Source organism: Aptenodytes patagonicus, chromosome 19 (assembly GCF_965638725.1).
Source record: "Aptenodytes patagonicus chromosome 19, bAptPat1.pri.cur, whole genome shotgun sequence".
Lineage (NCBI taxonomy): Eukaryota > Metazoa > Chordata > Aves > Sphenisciformes > Spheniscidae > Aptenodytes > Aptenodytes patagonicus.
The window spans coordinates 6,141,730-6,162,572 of record NC_134967.1 but is presented as its reverse complement, the minus strand read 5'-3'; the positions used below and the strand labels follow the sequence as shown (position 1 = coordinate 6,162,572).

The 20,843-nt window shown below is 50.0% G+C and overlaps 2 protein-coding genes across 4 annotated transcripts in view; one reads left to right on the top strand and one right to left on the bottom strand.

Moving 5' to 3' along the window:
• Positions 1-687: 687 nt before the first annotated feature.
• Positions 688-5,028, top strand: RNF223 (ring finger protein 223). Of its 3 annotated transcripts, none has more exons than XM_076356003.1 (2): positions 688-872; positions 3,759-5,028. In XM_076356003.1, the coding sequence occupies exon 2, from the start codon at positions 3,797-3,799 to the stop codon at positions 4,604-4,606; it is 810 nt and encodes a 269-aa protein (XP_076212118.1). In that variant the 5' UTR covers positions 688-872; positions 3,759-3,796; the 3' UTR covers positions 4,607-5,028. The 3 variants fall into 3 exon arrangements, with proteins under 3 accessions (XP_076212118.1, XP_076212119.1, XP_076212117.1); XM_076356004.1 differs by lacking the exon at positions 688-872 and adding an exon at positions 3,306-3,416 and having other exon boundaries at positions 3,915-5,028; XM_076356002.1 differs by lacking the exon at positions 688-872 and adding an exon at positions 3,306-3,416.
• Positions 5,029-6,866: 1,838 nt separating this feature from the next.
• The window catches only part of LOC143168988 (tyrosine-protein phosphatase non-receptor type 11-like), a 58,817-nt gene continuing 44,840 nt past the window's right edge, over positions 6,867-20,843 (bottom strand). Inside the window, exons 3-16 of the mRNA XM_076356056.1 lie at positions 20,037-20,231; positions 17,031-17,223; positions 16,803-16,922; positions 16,380-16,493; positions 15,855-15,951; positions 15,181-15,260; positions 14,312-14,467; positions 12,797-12,928; positions 12,416-12,570; positions 11,954-12,021; positions 10,908-11,059; positions 10,589-10,689; positions 8,765-8,884; positions 6,867-8,323 (exon numbers count right to left, since the gene is read on the bottom strand). Of these exons, the coding sequence (XP_076212171.1) occupies positions 8,800-8,884; positions 10,589-10,689; positions 10,908-11,059; positions 11,954-12,021; positions 12,416-12,570; positions 12,797-12,928; positions 14,312-14,467; positions 15,181-15,260; positions 15,855-15,951; positions 16,380-16,493; positions 16,803-16,922; positions 17,031-17,223; positions 20,037-20,231 (1,648 nt within the window). The 3' untranslated portion in view covers positions 6,867-8,323; positions 8,765-8,799. The remainder of the gene's footprint in view (positions 8,324-8,764; positions 8,885-10,588; positions 10,690-10,907; positions 11,060-11,953; positions 12,022-12,415; positions 12,571-12,796; positions 12,929-14,311; positions 14,468-15,180; positions 15,261-15,854; positions 15,952-16,379; positions 16,494-16,802; positions 16,923-17,030; positions 17,224-20,036; positions 20,232-20,843) is intronic.

Sequence of the window (20,843 nt, the reverse complement as noted above, 5' to 3'; positions counted from 1 at the left end):
AGCATTATTTTGAACAATTGTATAGGAGCTTGAAGCAGACATACGATTGTATAGAGTGGTTCAATTAATTTATAAACAGCTGTCAGGCTTTCAAAGTTATACTGGATTTTTCTATTGCAACAATTTTTTTCTCAACCAATCACAAGAAATTTGACTGTCAGGATCTTGTTTCTGCTGTTAATCTAAGGCCCTTCCAAATTATTTGTCCTTCACGAAGAAACAAGAGAACAATAACTGCCATTTTTAGGTGTCCTGAAATTTTCGTTCAGAAGATTTGCTGCCCTGTGAAAATGTGGCCAGTACGTCTGCGCAAACTGGACCAGATTATGAAGAGTGATTAAAAAACCTCAAAGCTAGTCGAAGAACTGCGAGAATTTACCAGAAAGCAGAAGGCCTTCCCCAGTCCAGAGGAGATGAAGAGATAAACATTTCTCACATGGCTTCCCTAGGGCAGACACAGGCGGGTGTCCTCGGCAGCGCTGCCCCTTATCAGGAGCATTCCAGCCTGCCCTGTTTGTCACAGAAACCGGCCGGAGCGGGAGCGCGCTCGCAGCCAATGGAGTGATTCAGTGGTGATGGGAAAGGCAGGTGGAGCAGGTAAGTCACCTCTAAACAGGAAGGTATAAAAGATACTTGAATTACAGCTGCAGGGCCACTTGTACACAGGGAGCTGTTAGAGGTTACTTGTCTTGCCAGACCTACCGGGCTTGGAAGCAACTCGGGAAGCTACCGGGGAGCTCGAATACCAGAAGGCGGCTTATAAAAACAAAAGACCCTGAGCCTAAGACCGTCCTCTGGAGAGAAGACTCTTCAGGGGTAGAAATCAAGAGCCCAGAACATGCTTTTCTCCTTCTAAACAGCACTCTGAACAGGTATTTATAGACTTTAATCTGCTGTACACCTCTTAACTTGCTGTGTATTCGGTTGCTCTGAGTTAAAGATACCATTAGGGAACCATATTGCAGAACAGCGCTGGCCACTATCTTAACTGCGTGTTCTCTTTTGTCTGGTTTTATGGTGTGGAAAGAAGTTTTCTAGAACTTGTTGGAAAGTAAAAAGTACTTAACTACTTAGTTTTAAATCTGAGTTTATGTGTCTCTCCTGAATGGTTTCGTTATTTACTGATGTTCCCAAAGTTTCTGGAAAGCCCAGGTAAATAGCTGGGAAAGCGAGGTAAAATAGCTGCAGGGTCTGAGGAAATGCAGTGTGACTATGGAGGTCTGAACAATTGAAGATATTGTCTTGTATTAAAAAAAAATAAATCATGTGATTGTGTAGTGCAAAAAAACCCCAAACCAACAGAAAAACAAACAAACCCCCCAAACCTTAACTCATTCTAGTGAGATTCCACACTGCATGTCTTCACTGGGACTCTCCAGCTTCAGTGACTGGCTCTCATTTAGTAGTACAGCAGTAGTGCCCGGGAGAAATCTTGGTCCCTGCGTTAGCTGCCGCCCAAACCCGATTTAACTTTCTGAAAATCGGCACTATGGCAACACGCCAAAAGACGCAAGAAGCAGGCAGAGGCTGGCCTGTCCCGTGTGGCAGAGTATGAATTAAAACCGTCTTTCCCGTGCTTCGGCTCTGTGCCCTACTCTTCATATCTTCCCAGATTAAGTCAACTACCTGCGTCATGTCTGATCAAGGTGCCACATAACACCAAGATGTTGATAAAAATAAGTAGACTCTAAGATTATTAAAACTAACGAGCACCGATGGTGTCACGATCATCTTTAGCAAAAGGAAAATGTGGGCAAAAGCTTGTATCTTCATTTAAAAGCAACTGTTGTGAGTAAACATCCTCAAGTTTCTATCAAGATACTGCTGTTGCTATAGCTGTCAGATTTCAAACTAGTAAAAACCCCAACAGAACAGCTTTTTCACATAGGTTATGAAACTACAGTTTGCGTAAGCAAAGGCTCTCTCTTTCTGAGGTTACCTTCTGCCACCGGTTTTGCGGCTCATAATTTCTGACAAACACTCCAAGCTGAGGGACTGCAAAGAACTGGGCGTAGGGGATGGAGTTCTGCAAAACAGACTATTTAGCAAAAAAAAAAAAAAACCAAAACCCCAGGGGTTTCCCTCATCTCTGTGCCAACGTGGGCTTGGATTTGTAGTTCATCAGCATCTGCCAGATTGTGCTAAAACATGCATGGTTATCCGTAGCCAGAAAAAAAATACATTAAAAAAAAACATTACAACTTGCTGAAAAGTGCAGATAGTCTGTGACTGAAAATTTAACTTGAAGAGAGTCTTCACAAAAATGTCTTCATTTAGAATAAGAAAAAGAAGGAAGGTTCTTAAAGTTGGTTTCAGCTCTGGCAACGCTAGCTGTGATGGGAGAGGGGAGAATACTTCATTCTTAAATAATGGAGACTCTTTTTGTGCAATGTGAGGAATACGCGGTCTTTCTGATACCTTAAATTAGCCTTTCGTGCTGAGACACGGAGTCTCTAGCCCATGCTGGTGAGCCATTGCTGGATTGACTGGAGACCTATAATTACAGCAGCAATCTGAACGTTTCTGGCTTGTCATCGGTAAATCTCCCAACACAAAGAATCAAGCCTAGCTAGTTCAGTGACACATCCTAAAAAAATGTTCCCCAGGCATACAGCATCAGGGCCATCGCTGGGAATTTCCTCCAGCTAAACGCTTGCTTGCAGGTAAAAGTGCTCAATAGCTGAAAAGTCATACATCTGAATATCAGAATGTACGCGAAACTGCATGTCCAGCCTAGGATAACTTAAGGCTGCTGAAAAGGCTGGAGTAAGTTGCAAACCGATTTGCTAGAACCGGCGTATCAGCCATTCAACTCCAGGCTCCTGCTTGCGCACCACAACAAAGCAGAGAGCGCATGGCAGCACACAGCGAGGCTCGGGCCGTGCTGGCACTCCTCCAGGGCTGAGGACAGGGAACAACAAGGAAACAGTGGAGAATTCCCCTTGCTCTGGCACCAAGGCCATTTCCTCCAACATTGCTTTTCTTGCTGTGTCATGGTGACAAGACAGAGATGCTTCTTGTGCTGTTTGGGGCCAAGGATGGAACAAACTTTGCAAGGTAACAGGGTTTCCTCACCTCCCTTGGGTTCCCCTGTGACACGAGGGAGATCAAATCCCACCGTGGATAGACAAAACCAGGCAGCATCGTTGGGTGGTGCCTCGCTTGCCTGCTAGGCAGCATGCAGAACCATGATTCAAGGCACAAAGCTCTGCCCGAGCACACCGAAGAGGAGAGATTCACCCCCCTGCTACCTCCACAACTGAATAGTGTTATCTGTCTCTTAGGCTTTGCTCATGCTGCCACCATAATATCTGAGTGCCTCCCAGACTAATAGACTGCCATAGCGAGGTCCCTACTTGACCTCATGGAGTCTTCTGCTCTCCTCCCTGCTCAGGTGTCGGGGAGCACCAGCTGGGGTAGGTTTTTGTTGTGTTTTTTCTGCCCAGAGGGAGGCATGTATGGGAAAAGACTGCACCCGTCTATAATGCCATGGTGGTTCTGGTGAAAAGGCTTTGGCTGGATGGTGGATCTCTGCTGGTTTCTTGCTTCTTTGCAGGATGTTTAACTTCACCTTTGGTACGCAGCTTCCAACAGGCTACCTGTGTCATTCTCACCTCTAGCAGGGATCTATTCCAGGCTCAGGATGCAGTGGAAGTCATGAACTTGCTCTTTGTTCCTTTTAAGGGGTTAAACATAGGTCTGGTGATGGGTGTCTTCACATTGTTTAAAATGAAGGCTGTGGTTTTCTTCTCTTCTAGAGTCTCCCAGGGCTCTATTTATCTCCCCGAGCTCCGTCATGTCGTGCTTCACGCAGCTGTGGCACTCCAACACGCCAGACTCTCCCACCAGCCCAGTCCCTGCATCTCCAAGTGAAATCCCCATCCCCATCAGCCCCATTGTTGTCACCTCCCCAGGAGACAGCAAGAGGAAGGCGAGGTCCCCAACCGACAAGCCAGGCTCTCCGAACCCAACGTCTCCGAAGCCAACCTCCCCTGTTGAGTGTTCCATTTGCTTCAACACCTATGACAACACCTTCAAGACGCCCAAGCTGCTCCAGTGCTCCCATGTTTTCTGCCTGGAGTGTGTGGCCCGCCTGAGCACAGGGCTGCCCCCAAACCAACCAGAGGACCAGCTCCCCTGCCCCTTCTGCAGGCAGCTGACCAGCATCCCTCTGGAAGGTGCCCCAGCACTCGAGACCAGCAAGGAGCTCCTTGCCACACTGCCTCCTGAACTCCAGCAGGAGAAGGTGCTCTGGATGGAAGGGACCAAGCTCTGCTGCCGTCAGTCATCTGATGACCCTGAGAATCCGGATTCGTGTATCTCCATTGATGTCGCCATGAGCAAGCCAGAAAGTCCGGAGGCCCCCCCGGCGGGGTTAGCTGGGAGGCTGTCCCGCTGCGACATGTGCGATGACTGGAAACGCATAGTCCTCCTCTCTGCCTTGATCATCATCCTGTTCTGCATCATCCTGTGGCCAGTCCAGTGTGCCCTGAAGACGGGGAACCTCCGCTGCTTCACAAGGACTGTTGCGATGAGCAGGCCAGAGTATCTTCCCCCTAAACACACCACAGCGGCAACACCTGTGACACAACTCCCTTTCCAGTAGCAGCAAGGCAGCCCCTCGCTCCCGCCTAGCGAGGCTGTCGGCTCCCTCCCCACGGCGTGTCGGGGAGGCAGGAACAGGGCCTACTGCCCCGACAGCATTCCTTGGTTTGCTGGCAGACCCCGTGGCCCGCTCCCCACGCTCCTGTGCCTGCACTTGAACACATGCATCCATCTCCAGGAGCTCTGCTGAAATACTTGCCTGCCAAGCCGTCTCCGGCCCAGGAATGCTCCAAGGAGCTGCCTCAGCATCCTGCTGCCAAACTCTCCATGGAAACCAGAGCTCTGAAAGCAACAGACAGGTTTCTAGGACTGTTTGCCTCGAGTGGCACACGGCCGTGTGCTGTCTTGGCTGGATACCAGATGACAGTGGGTGCAGTTCCTCTAACTCCCTTAGGGAATAAAGGGCTATTTTTGCAAACTGAAGGATCTACATGATTATTCCTCAGAGGAGCTGGGATTGGGAGGGTAAAGAGATGTCAAAGTCGTATAAGCAGATGAAAATTATCCTTATTCCACACGCTTGAAACAGTTCCGTTGCGTTATTCAATGTTGGAGGTGTAAATGCTGCCTCCTGCTGACAAAATATGGATCTATCACTGCTACTCACCTTCTGAGTTGTGTTACCATCCTGATGAGCTTTTGAACAGAACAGAGTAGCCATTCTACTTGTTTTTCCCAAGAAGATGCTTAAAAATCACTCATCCCTACCTGGAAAGCGATTTTGAACGCAGGGGGTGAGTTCTGTTAGGCACACTGACACAGCAGTATAAGCCTGCCCCTCAAGTTACGTCATCAGCGAACTTCATTCATACTTCTCACAGGCAAACTGCTGCCAAAACGATAGAAGTTCCATCTTTTGTCAGCTTTACTCTCCTAATCTTAAAATGTGTCAGTATTAAGACACAGGCCAGTTGCTTACACTATCTTTTTATTTAACGCAGTGATCTTCTGACAGTGATTAACAAAAGCCTTCATGATGAAGGCGGCTTACAATTAAATGTTTTCTATTCAAACACATGGATGTAACACAGTATTGTATGCAAGTACCATATGTGTATGTATTAAATTATGTTTTATACAATGCAAGGTGTCAATTTGTGGCAATTACTCCACATTTCCCTTCTTACTTGCAGTTGGAGGTGTTCACTTCGCAGCCCTGAGTCCAGCTGCATTCCCAGATCATGGTGGCTACACAGCCGGTGGCACGTCTGTGCTCTGGCCCGTGCACCAGCTGTCCCAGTGTTGTACAATCCTGCACACGTGGACAGCTTTATCCTGTAAATTCATTCTTACTACCATCTAGGTAGTGTTGTCCCAGGTGCGACTTCCCTCTGTGTTTACCTGATTTGACCTAAAAACCGAGAAGCTGCAAAGACTGTTCCTCTTTTGCTTCTTCCCAGCTGGATGAAAGATGCTTCCAGTCTCCCTTCGCAGAAAATCTAATCTGAAATAGAAACGGCTGAAGCAACAGCAGAAGTAACTCAAGTCTGTTGCTACGCAAAAATTCCGTGGAAAGCTGCTGCGTGTGCTGGATCTGCAACACCTTTGTTGTGCAGCTGCAGGCTGGTATTATCTGTGCCAGCCACATGTCTGCAGAAACTACTCCAGGCACTGTAACAACTTCTGCCAAAGCCACTGGGCTTGACAGGGATTCTCGCTTGTATCATCCTGTCCGTTCCCACGTGCTTGCCACTGAAAGGATATCTTCACAGCACCGATTTAAGTGTGTTCTTAGAAAAAGTGACTCGCCAAGACTTAAGGCAGAGAAGGCACTTCCATTTTACCCAACGTGCATTTGGGACTAAGCCCAGCAAACAGACACTAGTAGAGATGAAGTGCTTTGTCATTACATATTTGTTACCATTCAACTCCCACCTGATGAGACCTAAGGGCAGGGGAGAAGGAAATAACACCTTCAGCCTCATAAAATCTATTGTTACCGTGGCAAATGGGCCGCAGAGAAGTTCTCGCAGTTCCAAATGCTCCTAGTAGTCTGCCACAGCATCCTTGTGGGGGCTGTCCCTTTGCACCCCCCCTTCTCACCATGTACTTGGAAACAAAGGTTGAAGGTTTAGCCAACACGCAGCTGAACCTCTCACTCACGCATAGTCAAAAGGAAGATTCAAAGCAAGTGAAAACAGGGCCCCGAACAGTCGCATCTGGTGATGGGAGACATTCAGGATGCCCCATTGTCCACACCAACTGTCAGTCACTTTCCCAAAAAGCAAACGACTTAAAAAGAAAGGAGAAAAAAAAAAAAGCCTTGAGAATATTCAACATTTATTAAAAGTGCAATAAAAATAAACAGTTCTCCTGTCCCTGTGACAAGGGACCAGAAAGACCAGCCAGGAAATACAGCCAAGATATGTCATTGTGCTTTTGTTCAACCCCTTCCGCTCAACACTTGGAGCCGACGCTCCAGGCGCTAATACCCCAACCGTGCAGCAAGTCCATCCAGTTCCGGAGACCTAGGAGGACTTCAACAGCCCCATGCATGCTCTGGAGGTTCAGGCACTGGCCCTCAGACCCAAGGCTCCCCACAGAGCGCACTTTCAGACACTGATGAATCCCACAGGACAGGGTTCTTCGGCAGGACTATTTGCAGGCCTTAGGGCTGGAACAGCAGGAAGCACTGGCGGTCACAAGTCAAGACCTATCAACAGAGCTGGAACACTCCACTCGGTGACACACTCATCTTCATGGCACTGGTCAAGTCACAAACACTCCTACAACACCCCTATTCAGCAGACACAACACTTGCCTTGTCATATAGTTGCAGGGGGAAAAAAAAGAGGTCATGCAGCAAGGTAATGGCAGAGCTGCATCAAGCTTAGAGGGGCCCAGCTCAAAAAGTTCAGCTCAGATTAGTATCCTAGGCTGTTACTCGCTAGGGGTGGCTAAAAGCACAGCGCACAGCCAAAGCTGCTTTCCTACTCTTCAGCACCCATCAGCTAGGTGGGATTTCACTTAGCTCAACATTCAGACCCACACAGTCAAAGATGGAGATGCTCACCCCTGTCTCTCAATTCTGCTATGAAACCCACGTGCAGAGCAGCTAGCAGACTCTCAGGCACACACACACACACACGCATCTGCTGTACTACAGCAGCAGGGATTGCTCGGTGTGCTTTGGCAGGGTTGCATAGAAATCTAGAACTGGTACAGCCAAAAGGAAGTGTGAGAAGAAGAATCAACAGAGGTGCAAATACCCAGGTCCAGGCAGTGCTCTCTATTTCTCACCCTCACAGGCAGCAAAGTTACTCCAGGATTTAGTCTAAAAACACTTCTAGCTTAGAAATGACTGACCTAATGAAAACATTGAAGTGTACTAACATTTTACTAACGCCCTAAGTGGGCAACCCTGGGAAAGCTCCTAAACAAATAGTCATTTCTGTTCCTTTTAACAATTTGTGTGTAAAAAATAAGAATCTTAAATTAAAAAAAAAAAAAATTAAAACTGAGCCTTGATGCCCTAATGAATGTCCAGAGGCACTTCCACATAAATATCAACCTACTGATACAGGGGAGAATGGGAGAAGATCCTTCTCATGAATAAGTTAGGTCAAGGCATGTTCTTCGGCACAGACTCTGCTTGCTTCTTACAGTCAGCTTCTTACTTCCTCGCTGAATCCAAGGTGCTTGGGGAAGGCAAGACGGGCAAAAACAAATTGTCCGCAATTGCAGAACTTGGGAAGGGTGGACGTAAACACTGTAAAACCTGCGTTTCAAAACAAGAAGGAAGAAGGGTGGCATGGTTTATAACTGGGAGAAAAGTGCATTGATAAGGTTACAGAGCTGAGACTCTCCCAGCGTGTGAAGTCTCTCCTACTTGTCTGCATACACAGCACAGTCTTGTTCTCTGAGTCTGACAGCTTCCTGACATAACAGTCCAAAAAGCAGATTTCCCCCCCCCACTGGTAACGTTGTAAATGTGTTTCCCTGTTGAGATCTCATTACCCCATTTCCCCCTCTTCCCCATCAGCAGCTGGCCACAGCCGCATCTTTAGGCTCCGTCAAATTTCATCAAAGCATAGCTGCCTTCCCTGATGCAGGCAGGGCCACAGAGATCTGCATAAGCTGAGCTGAAGAGGAGCTGGGTCAAATGCAACATAAACAGACTGTGGTGACACTCTCAGTTAATCAAGGGAAGCATTCCTACCTGTACAGCCTCCATACAGCTCACCTCCGGCTCCTTTATCGCCCTGTATTACTCATCCCTGAAACCTTTGGGCTTTTGATGTTAAGGTTCTCGTAGACGGAAGCTGACTCATCATCAACCCTGTGAAGAAACAAAGCCTTGTTATTAACAGCCTCACTGCTCCGGATCTTTTCCCAGAGGCAGGTGGCCAGTGGGAAGCAGGTAATGGCCCAGCCAAGCTCCCTTTTTCCCTCCCCAGCCTTGTAGATAGGACGACATTGGGTTACCCGCTGTTCTCAATCCCTGTTTTCTCTCCCTCTGGCTGGGCCGCCCCTCCTAGGTTCAAATACAGCTTGGGGATGGAGCCTTGAACCTTCCTCCACATGTCAGCCTTTCACGGATGCAAAGTTTCTGCAGGATCAGCGGATACAGTTCCTTGTATCTCCTACTCTTACTTTACATACCCAATTTCTCTGGATTGTCCAAAATCTAATGGAAGGAGAGAGCTGCTCCAAGGGCCAGATCCAAGTACCTCTAAAGCGGGTTTGACACCCGAAGCTGAACTCACGGGAGCTCTCTGGAGCCGACAATACCAGCCCCGTAGAGCTCACCTTGTTCGGCTCAGTCCCACACAGTCCTCCCCGCCCTCATTTATTCAGAGATGCAGTTTCAAAGTCGGGCATTTTAAACAGGACGCGGATGTTTCTAGAGTCCAGCGGGGAAGATCCCAGCTGGCCGGATCCAGTAGGAGTTGGCAGGTTCGTAACGCCAGCGATGGATCCAGATTTCCCTTTAGTGCTGCATGAAAGCAAGGTCTTCGCACTTACTAATGCGCCGCAGGACCGGAGCGGCTCTGCCTGCACCTGCCTGTGGGGTGCCACAGGAGCCAAGCAGCGCCCTTCCCTGCCTCCCCCTGCCCTCTCCTGGCTCCCAGGGCGGCAGCTGCCCGAGCCCTGGCCCGGAGCGCCCCGGCTGCCGGGCCGGGCTCTGGCTCTTCCTACAGAGGCAGCTCTGGGCACGGTGCGCTGCCGGGCACAGCGGGCAGGAGCCACCAGCACTCCGGCGGCTGCCAAACGCCCAGAGAAGAACGTGTGACATCTCCTTTTGCCCTCTTCTCTTCGGTTGGATTTTTTTTTGTTCCGCGTGAGCCCAGCAACAGCATTTCTGCCTCCACTTTAACACCCACTCCTCTGCTCCTCCCTAGCCGTCTCTTCTTTCAAAACCGATCCTGCAATTCAAGGTGCCCAAAAGCTCTGATATTGTATAACTGACAGATGTCCCTACCCACTCACCTTCAACTTATAACCCCCTCTCCATCATTCACTGGTATCCCATTACTTGGGGCAAGAGGGAAAAACATAATTTGGGGTATTTTATCTCTGCTTATGTAAGAAATTCATGTCACTTAGCACATGCTCCCTCTCCACATGGGTGCGAATCCACCTCCCTCTGCTCTCTTCTCATCTTCCTTCAGATTTTGCTGTAAAACTCCCTCAGTGGCAGTAGCACAGTTTCACTCTCTAGCAGATGCTCCAGAGACATTCTCCAGAGCTAAGGATATGGGGCAGTAGTCACTAAAGGCCAGGATCTATTTTCTCCTCTCCTTTCCAAAGCAGCTGCAAAAGTGTAGCCCATAAGCAAGGTGGGCTGCTGCCACCACTGCTGACAGTGGGGTGGGATCACCTGTTTATTTTTAGCCATTCCCATACGATAGCCAGCAACCGGCCGGGTTTCAGGTATGGGAGAGGCAGGCTGGCAAAGGATAAATACTTGGGGTCTTTGCTCAAGCTGTTCTCTCGACTGCTGCGGAAGTTCTTAGCCCTGGCAGAGAGACATTCAGCTTACACAGACTGGGCCCGCGGTGAAGGGGGCTGCCCTTTGGCTCTGCCTTTTTCCATAGGAGAGTAGCCGATATTCAAGTAGTCTCGCTCTTTCCTTTTATTCCTCTGAAAGAGAAAGCAAAGACAGTAAGACCCCACTCAAAGCAGATACAGAAGAAAGCCTTACAAGATCCCATATGCCAGCAGGGGAGCAGTGGGTGTGGATTTATTTCCATGTGTTCAGGGCAGCATTTGAGCTCCAGGGGGAAGGTGGGAGTGGAAGCGGTGTTTGGCGTGGGCCAAGTTCTGCCCCTGCTTTTCCAACCAAGCCGAACAGAACTCACCTGTTCTTCTTCCAACCTCTTCTGCTCAGCCTCAATGTACTGCTGAACAGCCATGTAAACAAACTTGTACTGTGCCTCTGTCTGCACCATGCCCGAACGCTGCCTGCGTACCATCTGGATAGTTTTGGGGATGTCAATATCGCAGTCCAAACCTGATCGAGAGCGAGAAGGTGAGGTTTAGGGAGCGGGAATTAGGTTGAAAAATTATTATTTTCTTAGGACAACTTTGAAAGCTTTCAGTATCTCGCTGAACACAGTGTCAGCAAAGCCATGGAATACTGTGAAAGGATTTGATGCATCTCTGTGCCCAGGAGATTTTTTTAATTTCTTTTTTCTCCTTGCCAGAGCATCTTGGACTGAGAATGGCTGAGGCAGGGCTGACTTGCTTGGACCAAGGGGAGGGTGAATTAGGTCTGTTCTGCGGCAACTTCCTACAGATCCAGACTTACCACCCGTGCATGGTTTATGAAATAGATACAACCATTGCTGAAGAGGGTCCACCTGCCTCGAGGCTCCCAGACCAGACCCAGAGGTACCGCGGAGAGTTCCGTAACAGCTCTAGAATTTCAGGTAAGGGTGACAGCCCTCCTACACAGAAGAGTTTGGGGGACTTATTTCTAAAAGGGCTACTGGAGTTACACCCTTACTGAACCTGTTTCCCCCCACCCCACCCTCAATAAAAGAGGGTTTTCCAGGAGACCTTGAAATCCTGGCCCAACTGATGCCAACAAGAAGACTCTCCTGTGCTGTGTCGCTGACAGCATCTCCCTTACTAGAGGGCTGTCCATGTGCACACCCTCTTGGAGAGGGTTCACGTTTCATTACGATAGAGCTCCGTTTCTTGGCCCACAGAGAAATGGGGAACGGGGCACAGTACACGAGCCCTTCTCACCCTGCATTCAGGTTAAGCCTGTGCCAACTGTTTCCCGGACAAGTCAAATCCCACTGCTTGGAGATCATGTACCCGCTGCTTGCACAAGAGCAGGGTTATCCCTGGTCAGAGCAAGGCAAACGGTGAAAGCCATGAGACAGACAGGGAGACATACCTTGCCTGTGAATAATATCCACCAGAATATCTATCACTATGATGGTGCCTGTGCGTCCTATTCCAGCACTGGAAAGAGAAAAGAAAACATCATTGCTGGAGGAAACATTCCCCCGAGTTAGTCAGCTCAGCTCCAACACTCATCTGCATGCCTGGTCCCATCCTGGGCAGATTTGGAACGGCTGCTATAAGACAAGCCCAGCCAAATGCTGACCCTTAGGAGATCAGAGCCTAGCAGGCTGCATCAGAGCTACCAGCTCCAGATCACGCCTGCTCTTCCCTGTGCTATCACCAGTGAGGCTCTGGGGGAGGGCTGTATTTTCCCATGCGTATACTTATATCCCAGTTGCCCACCATCAGCTCGCATGATGACCCAGCTGCAGGTGCAACGAAAAAGAAGAGACACACATTTTTACTACCCATCCCTACTGCAGTGCCCCGCTGACAGCCCACTGGTTCCTACCTGCAGTGCACTATGATCGGCCCTGTGTCTGGAATGCTTCGCTGTGCCCGATTCACTTGGTCCAGAAAGCTCAGAACCCCTCCTGGTTCATTGGGCACCCCGTGATCTGGCCAGCTAAAATACTGATAGTGCTTCACCAGTCTTGGGCGCTCATCCTGCAGGGAGCAGAGACCCACCACCTAGTCAGAAAACCCCATCTACTAGGAGGCTTCGCCTTCCTTTCTTTTTACCAAAGCTGGGGCAAAATGGCCCAGAACTTAAGCAGTGGGACCATTAAGTAAAAAAAAAACCAAACAAACAGAGAAGCCACAGCTCCCTCCCCGGGGGTTCCAACACCAGCCCTTTCCCAGCACAGTGGGCAGACAGCAGCAGAGGACTCACCCTGTCAGTCCGCAAGATCTCCAGCTCCCGAAGGTAGTAGCCCTGGGCCTCACGCTCGCTCACGTTTCGCACACAGATGCACCCGTATTCCTTGGTGCAACTCTTGTCTGGCCAGTAACGGAAGCATTTGTTCTGCAGCAACATCAGATAGCTGCTCATTAGTCGAGACTGGGGAGCTGGAGGATCAACCCCTGAACACGTTGCTCAGGGATGCTGCTGCATTCAAAGGGTGTGCAGCCCCGGCGTAGAGCTTTAAAGGAGAGCCATACGCACAGGGCATTTACTTTGAACTGGGGATGTACCAGAAAGGGCCATTCCTTTATGAAGGATGCGATCCCTAGGGGAATCTCCCTCCTCAGCTAGCCCCAGCCCCAGGTAGGCATTGCTTTGCCAAGGGCATAGTCTTGACACACAGCACCTGAGCTGTTGATCTGGTCATTGCCTAACCCCTGAGTCAAATCTCCATCCCAAGGGGCTACGTAGTCTGCCTATACCCCTCCTGTCCTCCAGCCCATCCCCTCTTTGCTATAGTGACTTTGCCAATACAAAAGAAGGCTTGCGAGTGGAGCTATCTTTATCTCATCTCTGCACTAGTCTGCTGCAAGCACAGCCTCCCCCTCATCCCTAGGCAAAACTGCTAGTGCCAATCATAATTAGCTCCTCTCTTTACTAAGGAAGGCTGTTCCAGTAAATGGCTCTGCATGGTATTTCACTGCGTTCCTTGGCTCCTACCAACCCACTCTTAGTGAAATACATATAGGTGGTACACAGATAGGTTGTGTAATTACTTTTGTCCCTCACACAGCCAGCTTGCAATGCGCCCCCCCGCCCCGCTTTCCAGCTTGGCTGTAACAAGCACGACGCTTTCTCTCTCTCTCTCTGCCACCTGCAATTCCCCAGAGCCTTGAAGCAAGTCATATGAGGGACACCCCATTAATATTTATGGGGCTGGGGAGACTGGCTGTGCAGAGCAAAGCAGTATGTTTCTTTCATGAAGAAGAGCTAAAGCAACATCACAAGACAGAGGAGAAATTAAATGAAAGCTGGCCAGAGACAACTTAACTAAAGACTATTAGGACAAGCAGCTTCCTAGGGGTTATGCTTTGTCACGGCCAGAGCAAAGTCAGGCTCTCTGAATCTATGGAAAATCTCTCAAGCATCCCAGTCCTGTCCAAGCCACTCCTGTGTGGAAAACAACACAGATTTGCAATGGAGTCCATTCTGAAATGAGAGTTTGTCACTTGGATCCCTGTCATTATGGATAAAGACCTGCAATTGTCCAGGCAAGATAATATAGGTAGGTCGACTGCGCAGGATTAATTCATTACTGATTCTGCTGCACATTTTAATACAAGCCCCTAATAACTACCCAGCTTGGTGCACATAGCAGTTGCTGCATCAACCTCTCAGTTTTGAAGGCCTGGCTTTAGAACTAGTTCTTGTATCCAACCAAAGAGGCTGGCACAAGAAGCAGGTAACATTCAGGCTTGGGGACAGCGCCCTGGAAGTGCTCACCCTGCCCCGCTCCACCTCCTTGGTTGTCATGACAATGACGTGACTGTTCTCTTGATACACCATGGCCCAGAAGTCATTCACTGTTGTCTGCAGGCAGCCCTGGGTGGCTATATAGATCTTGCAGTGCTCTGAGTTCCTTCCATCTTCAGGGATGCTCTAAGGAGCAAAGGAGAGGGGGAAAAAAAGCCAACGACGCTGGAGTGAGGAACTGAGAATTGCTTTAGTGCACCTTTAGCAGCAAAGTCAGCGCACCGTGCCATGCAGGATTTCTGAGCTAGCTGATTTTCCTCTATTCATCAGACCTGTGGACACGAACCGCTCTCATCACGAGCTTCAACAAAGTCGCCAGCAAAATGGTCTGCCTGCCTCCAGGGACCTTTATACTGCTGTAACGCACATTACTGCGCAACAGACTCTTGCCAGCAGGCCGCTGCAGAAATTGCAGGTGGACATGGCTGGAGTGAAGCCACCTTGAAGGTTTCTCAAAGGCTGGTGCTTAAGTGCCAGAGCAGCATTGCTGGAAATACAGCTTCAAGCAGCTCTTAGCTTACAGACGACAATTATAATTTGACCTCAGAGATAATGGTCAATGATAGAGAGTCTGAGTCAGTCCCCTAGGACCTCCTGAACAGGTAAGGAAAGGAGGGGATTGAGATAAAGTCTTAGATAGGGGCAAACAGAACACGGTAGAATGATGAGATCCCTTGGGTTACAGTAAAAAAATCCAGCGTTTGGCCTGGAGCCAGTGAAAGATATCGGTCCTGACGGGCCATTCCCCCAAGACTCACACCATTACTGCACTTACCCACCAGAAACATAGCACTGGGCTGAAGACAGCCCCCACATGGTGTCTTCCCTTTCCCAAGTACCTTGATATAGTTGGCATTGATGTAGTCTGACCCAGGCACGCTCTCATCTACGTCTTGGAGTGCCACCCGTGTGGTATCAACTGAAGGAGAAGAGAGTCCAGAACGAACACAGGAGTGAGTCACACACGTAGGAGCATGGATGGGCTTTGCTGCAGGGCAGTCACAGTGGCTCCCAGCAAGGGCTCCCACAAGGCTCTTGCTATGAAGTCACATGGGTAACTACTGCAAAAGAGGGTATAAAATGCTCTCCTAATGACAGCAGTAGTCCACACTACCTGTCCCACAGCTATGCTGCCAGTCTAGTAACTTGGATGGATATTAGTGATACGGAGCGTTGCAGGCTGGCCTGAACTCAAGTTTTCCAGTATTTCCTCTGGAGGCTCTAGCTCTGGCTCCATATGACTTCTGAACTACACTTGAGATCTGAAGCATATTTGGACACACAGCACAAAGAGAGGAGAGCAATTTACCGGTTGTTTCCCACGCAAAAGGGAAGGACCAGGTTAGAAAGCAGATGGAGAAGGCCATAAACTAACTGGACCGCTCCACTAGGACAGTGCACACCTCTTTCCAACTCAGCTATGATCAGAAAGCTCTGCAGCGTTAGCTAGCCCCAGAGAAGGCTGCAGAAATTGTGGTGAAAAAGAACAAATCAGTATTCAGTGTCTCCTTACAGGGAAGGATGTTCTTGTAGCGATTCTTAGCCTTATTCTCTGGTCGCTGTCCCTCCTTCCTGGGGTAGAGGAGCTTGCACTCTTGCTGCTGCAGCATCTGTGGAGCAGAGTACACAAGAACAAACTGTTCTGGGCAGATAAGGAGAGTCAGAGGCAAAGGAAGGGCTCTTTTGACAAGCTGCTTGGCTTCCTAATGCTGAGAAGAGCAGAGGGAGTGCCGGCAGGAAGGGAAAGGGAGCCAAGAAGCAGCTTGATGAGGGAGTTAATGGGGGGAGAAGGCACAAATCCCTGCAGGGAACAAAAGGTACGCAGTTCTAGGATGAGGAAGGAGAAACTGCCTCAGACATGAGAAAAAGCAATGAAAAAAAGGACCAGGAAGTAACTCAGTTGCACACAGAAAACAGGGAAAGGAGCAACAGTGTTGAGAAGAGGTCCTCAGTGCTGGAAAGCCACGACACTCCCATGCAAATGTGATATTCTTCACCCACAGGCACAAGTGGGACACAGCACAGGAGCATCCTGTACCTCAAACTCTTCCCAGAACCCTTGCTTGGCCTTCTCACTGTGATCTGCCATTTTGTTCAGCTCCTTCACTCTGTTTTCAATATTAGCTGCATTGATGCGCGTGGCATTGAATGGCTGAAAGACAGATGAAGACATAACAGAAATCACTTTCAATAACAGAAAGACAGAGAACTTTCCACTGGAAAAAACAGTTCCCAAATCCCTGATCCCTGGGGGTATTGGCAGGAGTTGGGTCCATTCCTGAGACCTTGAGTGCGGGGCCAGGGACCTCTCTGGCAAGTGTGAGCCTGGACAAGCATGACAAGTAGCCAGCAGGATATTCTGGGGACAGGGCGTTTCCAAAGAGCAGGAGCAGATCTGTGCACTCCCCCAGGAGTTTGGGCAAGCCCAGGACCAACAAATATGTGCTAGAGCAACTATTACCTGCTTCAGATGAACCACAGCTCCAGATTTCTCCACCATGGGGTTTTTCTTATAGTGCTCTACCAGGTCTGTGAGCGTGTCAAACCTCTCTCCTCCCCCCACGTCATACTTCCCATCTAGCTGCAGGAGAGAACGACGAAACCACCATGAGACTCAAATGCACAGCTCCCAGCTGGGTCACCCACCCAGCGCCTATCGCAGGGTGCGCAGGGACAGCACATTTCCCACCTGGTAATGGATCATCACGTGGGTCACGTGTGGTTTCCGATCTCCAGTCTCCATCTTATCCTCATTTGTCAGCACCGACAATACAAAGTCTCCTGGTTTGCTCTGGCTCTCCCGCACCAGAAAGCTACCTGGTTTTCCCTTCTCTGTCAGAAGCTTCTCCGCCTCCTTGCCAGTGAGGTGCCCATGGTACCACCTTGGGGAGCAGCAATGGAGAGCAAGGTCAGCTCAGAAACACACAGAGCATTGCCTTTAGACAAGAGCTACACTCACTGCTGGGGATGGCGTTCACGGGAAACCCATTTCTAGGCTCCCAATCTGACTGCTCTCCCCGCTGGCATGACACCGTCTTGAGTTATTTCAGAAACAGTCTCCAGTGACTTTCCTCCAACACTTTGCAATGTCACATCGGTACCTTAGCCTGAGGCTGGAAGTGTCGGGACTTTGCTCAATCCTCCAGCCAAATGTGAAATGGCATCAGTATATTAAACTGCCACGTGATGTATGACAAGCACTGTCATCGAGGGATAGCTTCCAACGAAGCTATGAGAAACATGATTCTGGCAGTTCTTACTTGAAGGTGGCTACGTTTTCCTTTATTTTTTTAATACAGGAGAAAAAGCAGAACACTTGGAGTCAGCAGGCTGCAGTCACACAGTATCAGGCACAGAGCATGGGCAACACTGACCAGGAACAAGATGCTTTGATGCAGTTTGGGAAGGATTTTCAGAAGGGTCCTCCTAGCTGTAGTTACTGCTGCTCCCCTCCCAGGTCACTAACCTCAGCTCAGGTCCAGCTGAGGGAGAACAGAAGCGCCCTGCACGCTCGCCCGGAGTGGCAAAACCGGGTTCCCCACTGTGCCCAGGAGGCTTCTCCCCCTCCAACCCTGCCCGCAGCCGCGTCTCCGGCCAGTGGCGATTACAACATGCAGAGGTTTGTGCTCAGCTCTTCCCAAGCCTCACTGCGCAGGCATGAGTTGCTCCACCTCTCCGTCTGTGTACATCTTGCATGCACGTGCCCCTGTTTCTCCATCTAATCTCTCATAATCCTTTCTCTTGGTCTGCTGACATACTTACACTGCAGCCCCAGTGAAATGCAGGCTATCCTTTAACCGGCTCGGTCAGAAGCCTGTAACAGCCTCGCCACAATGCCTTGGGGTTAAGCACAGAATAATCTGCCCGTTCCTGGACATGCCCTCTGCAGCTCAAACCGCAGCACTATTGTGCTAGCTCGGGGCTCCGGCTAGGCAGCTCACCTGGCCTTTGCTGCACAGCAGCTCAGCAAGGCAGCATGTCTCACCTACCCGCACAGCAGCTATCTGGGGCAGGCACGCTTCATGGGCTAGCGTTCTGCCACAGCCTTCCGTAGATACAAATAACAGTTTGGAGTGAAGACGAGTTTCTTTTTGTCTCGGAGCCTTCGATCCCCACACTCCATCAACACTCAGCCATGGCTCTGGGCAGACGCCACAGGTCCCAGTTTGAAGACGCTGGCTCCTGGCTGGCCAGCCAAGCTGGCTCAAAATAACCTTCCAGGGGCGATGCAATGGCATCACGTCACATCTCAGCAACTTTGTCCCAGCTGACAAAGTTTATAGAACAGCAGTCAGTGACGCTGGGCCTTCTGAGTCCCGACTCAGCATGGTGCAAAGGCAGCCATTTCAAGCCTGACTGGGAAGACGTGTGAAGAGCAAGACTCCTTCCTGCAGGCTTGAGAAGGCATTAGGATCACGGGGCTGCACGAGTCGCACTGCTGCAGAGGGCAGAACGGCCCACCTCTGGCGAAGTGCCTCAGCGCCTGCTTACAGCACTGCTGCTATTCAGGCCCAGGTCTTGGAAACACTGCTACCCTGACGCGTTCCGCTCTATTCTGACACCGCCGTCATTTCGTATATTTAGAGGACTTGGACCCTCTTCCCCTCTCTTCTCCCTGATGCCACCAGATGTGTGGTCTGGAGCAGAAATCTTTGTGGAGCTTCCTTGCCAAGCCAGACTTTCCTTGGCGGGAGAAGAGGGGGAAACCCAGCTGAAGGGGGTTTCCACTTTTCCAGAGCTTCTGCTAATGTGAGCGGCTGCCTGGCCGCTTTTCACACTGCGATCTGGAAGGAGCAAAAGAAACCTCCCTGGCAACAGGGGAGCACGTGAGCTGGAGGGACTTCCCAGCGCCTCGGCCCAGCCGGCTCACATGACAGTGTCGAGGGGAGCGCCTCTGCTCCGTTTCAGGAACCGAGACTAGTCACAGCTTCGCCTTACCCCGGCTGCTAAAGTTAGAGTGATTAGGGGACTGCTTTGGCATCGCCAGCCGCCTGACTAGGCTTTCCCCTTTCCAACCCACCATGTCAGCTGCTGCATGTGACGCCGGGGAAACTGAGGGGGAGGAAAAGGAAAAACGGGGTCACTGGAGTGTCACAGACGAAGAGGAGGAACGAAGGTCACTAATCAGCTAGTGGAAACATCCTGAAGTAGCCTGAGGCAAGCCGCTTCTCACAGCGAGTCAGCCATCCCCATCCCTGCAAGACAACAGTGTGTTGCTACTGGGATGAACAGCAGTTGCAGACTGAGATGGGATGGGGCAAGACTTTTTTCAGGGCATTTCTACCCAGCGTTCTGCAGGCAGACGCAAGTCACTTGCATGTGTTTTGTTTCTTTTAAAACCAAAGCTGCGTGCCTCCTAGGATACACCTGCAGGACCCTTTGCAGGTGGACTCACACTGCTCATGTTCCCTGTTGCCCAAAAGCTAGAGAAAGCTTATCAGCACACGCTGACACTGAGCAAGTATCAGCTTCTGGGCCTTGCTAATGTTATCTAGCCAGCTTCTGCACGCAGAGCAGCTAGGGAACCACATCCCAGAGATGTGCAGCTTTTGGGTCACGAAAGCTACATCACACCCAAACACACTCTGTTTCGGGCTCCTTTCCAAACTCAGGCCGGGTGCAGCTGTAGGGTCTGAGCCAGTAGGGAAGACAGCGTCACCACCACCGGGAGAGGCTGTTAGAGAGCGTGGCTTACCTCTCCGAGGTGGGGTCCTGGCAGTTGAGAGGGTACTTGAGCTCGATGACATTGCTGTTCTTCTCCCGCAGCAGCCCCTGCTGCTCAGTGTAGTACTGCACCAGCTCTGCAAGGGTGGCAAACTTCTCACCTCCGTAGAGGTCGTAGTAATCCCCTGTGTTCTGGATCTTAATGTGTGTCACCTCATCGTTTCTTCTGAGGAAGGAAGGCAAACAAGACTGTAAGCATGAGAGAATGGAAACCCAGCACTGGCCTTCAGAGTCCAGATGCCTCCTGACCACCACCTACCTCTTTACGCTGCACCATGCACTCTCCGTTCACTCAGATGCCGCTCATGCTGGCCACACTTCTACAGTAGGGCAAGGGGTGGATGCTCCTTGGCCAAGGTTACTCAGCCAAGAACTGACTCTGTACCTCACAAGCTCCCAGCCCGCTCTGCTTCCCAGACAACCTCACACAAAGGAGGTGAATAATTCCTCCTCTGCCAGCCCTTCCACTTCCTACACTACTTACCCTCTCAGCTGGATGAGGCTCTGACCTCAACTCTGGTTTACAGTGAATGGTTTTCTATGCACAGGGGTACTCGCTATCATCTACTTAGTTTAAAAAAAAAAAAAAGGAAAAAAATCACCCAAACCAATAATATATTGCCTGGTATTCACAAATCCTATAAACTGTACCGAAAGGGTTAATGCTTTCACCTCTCCAGGGGTGCCCTCCAGGCTCAAAGGAATACGGCTGGGTGCCTTTATCAGTCTGTTCCAAGAGCCCCCTCACCCCGGCAAAGCCCAGCCTCCTTCCTCAGAA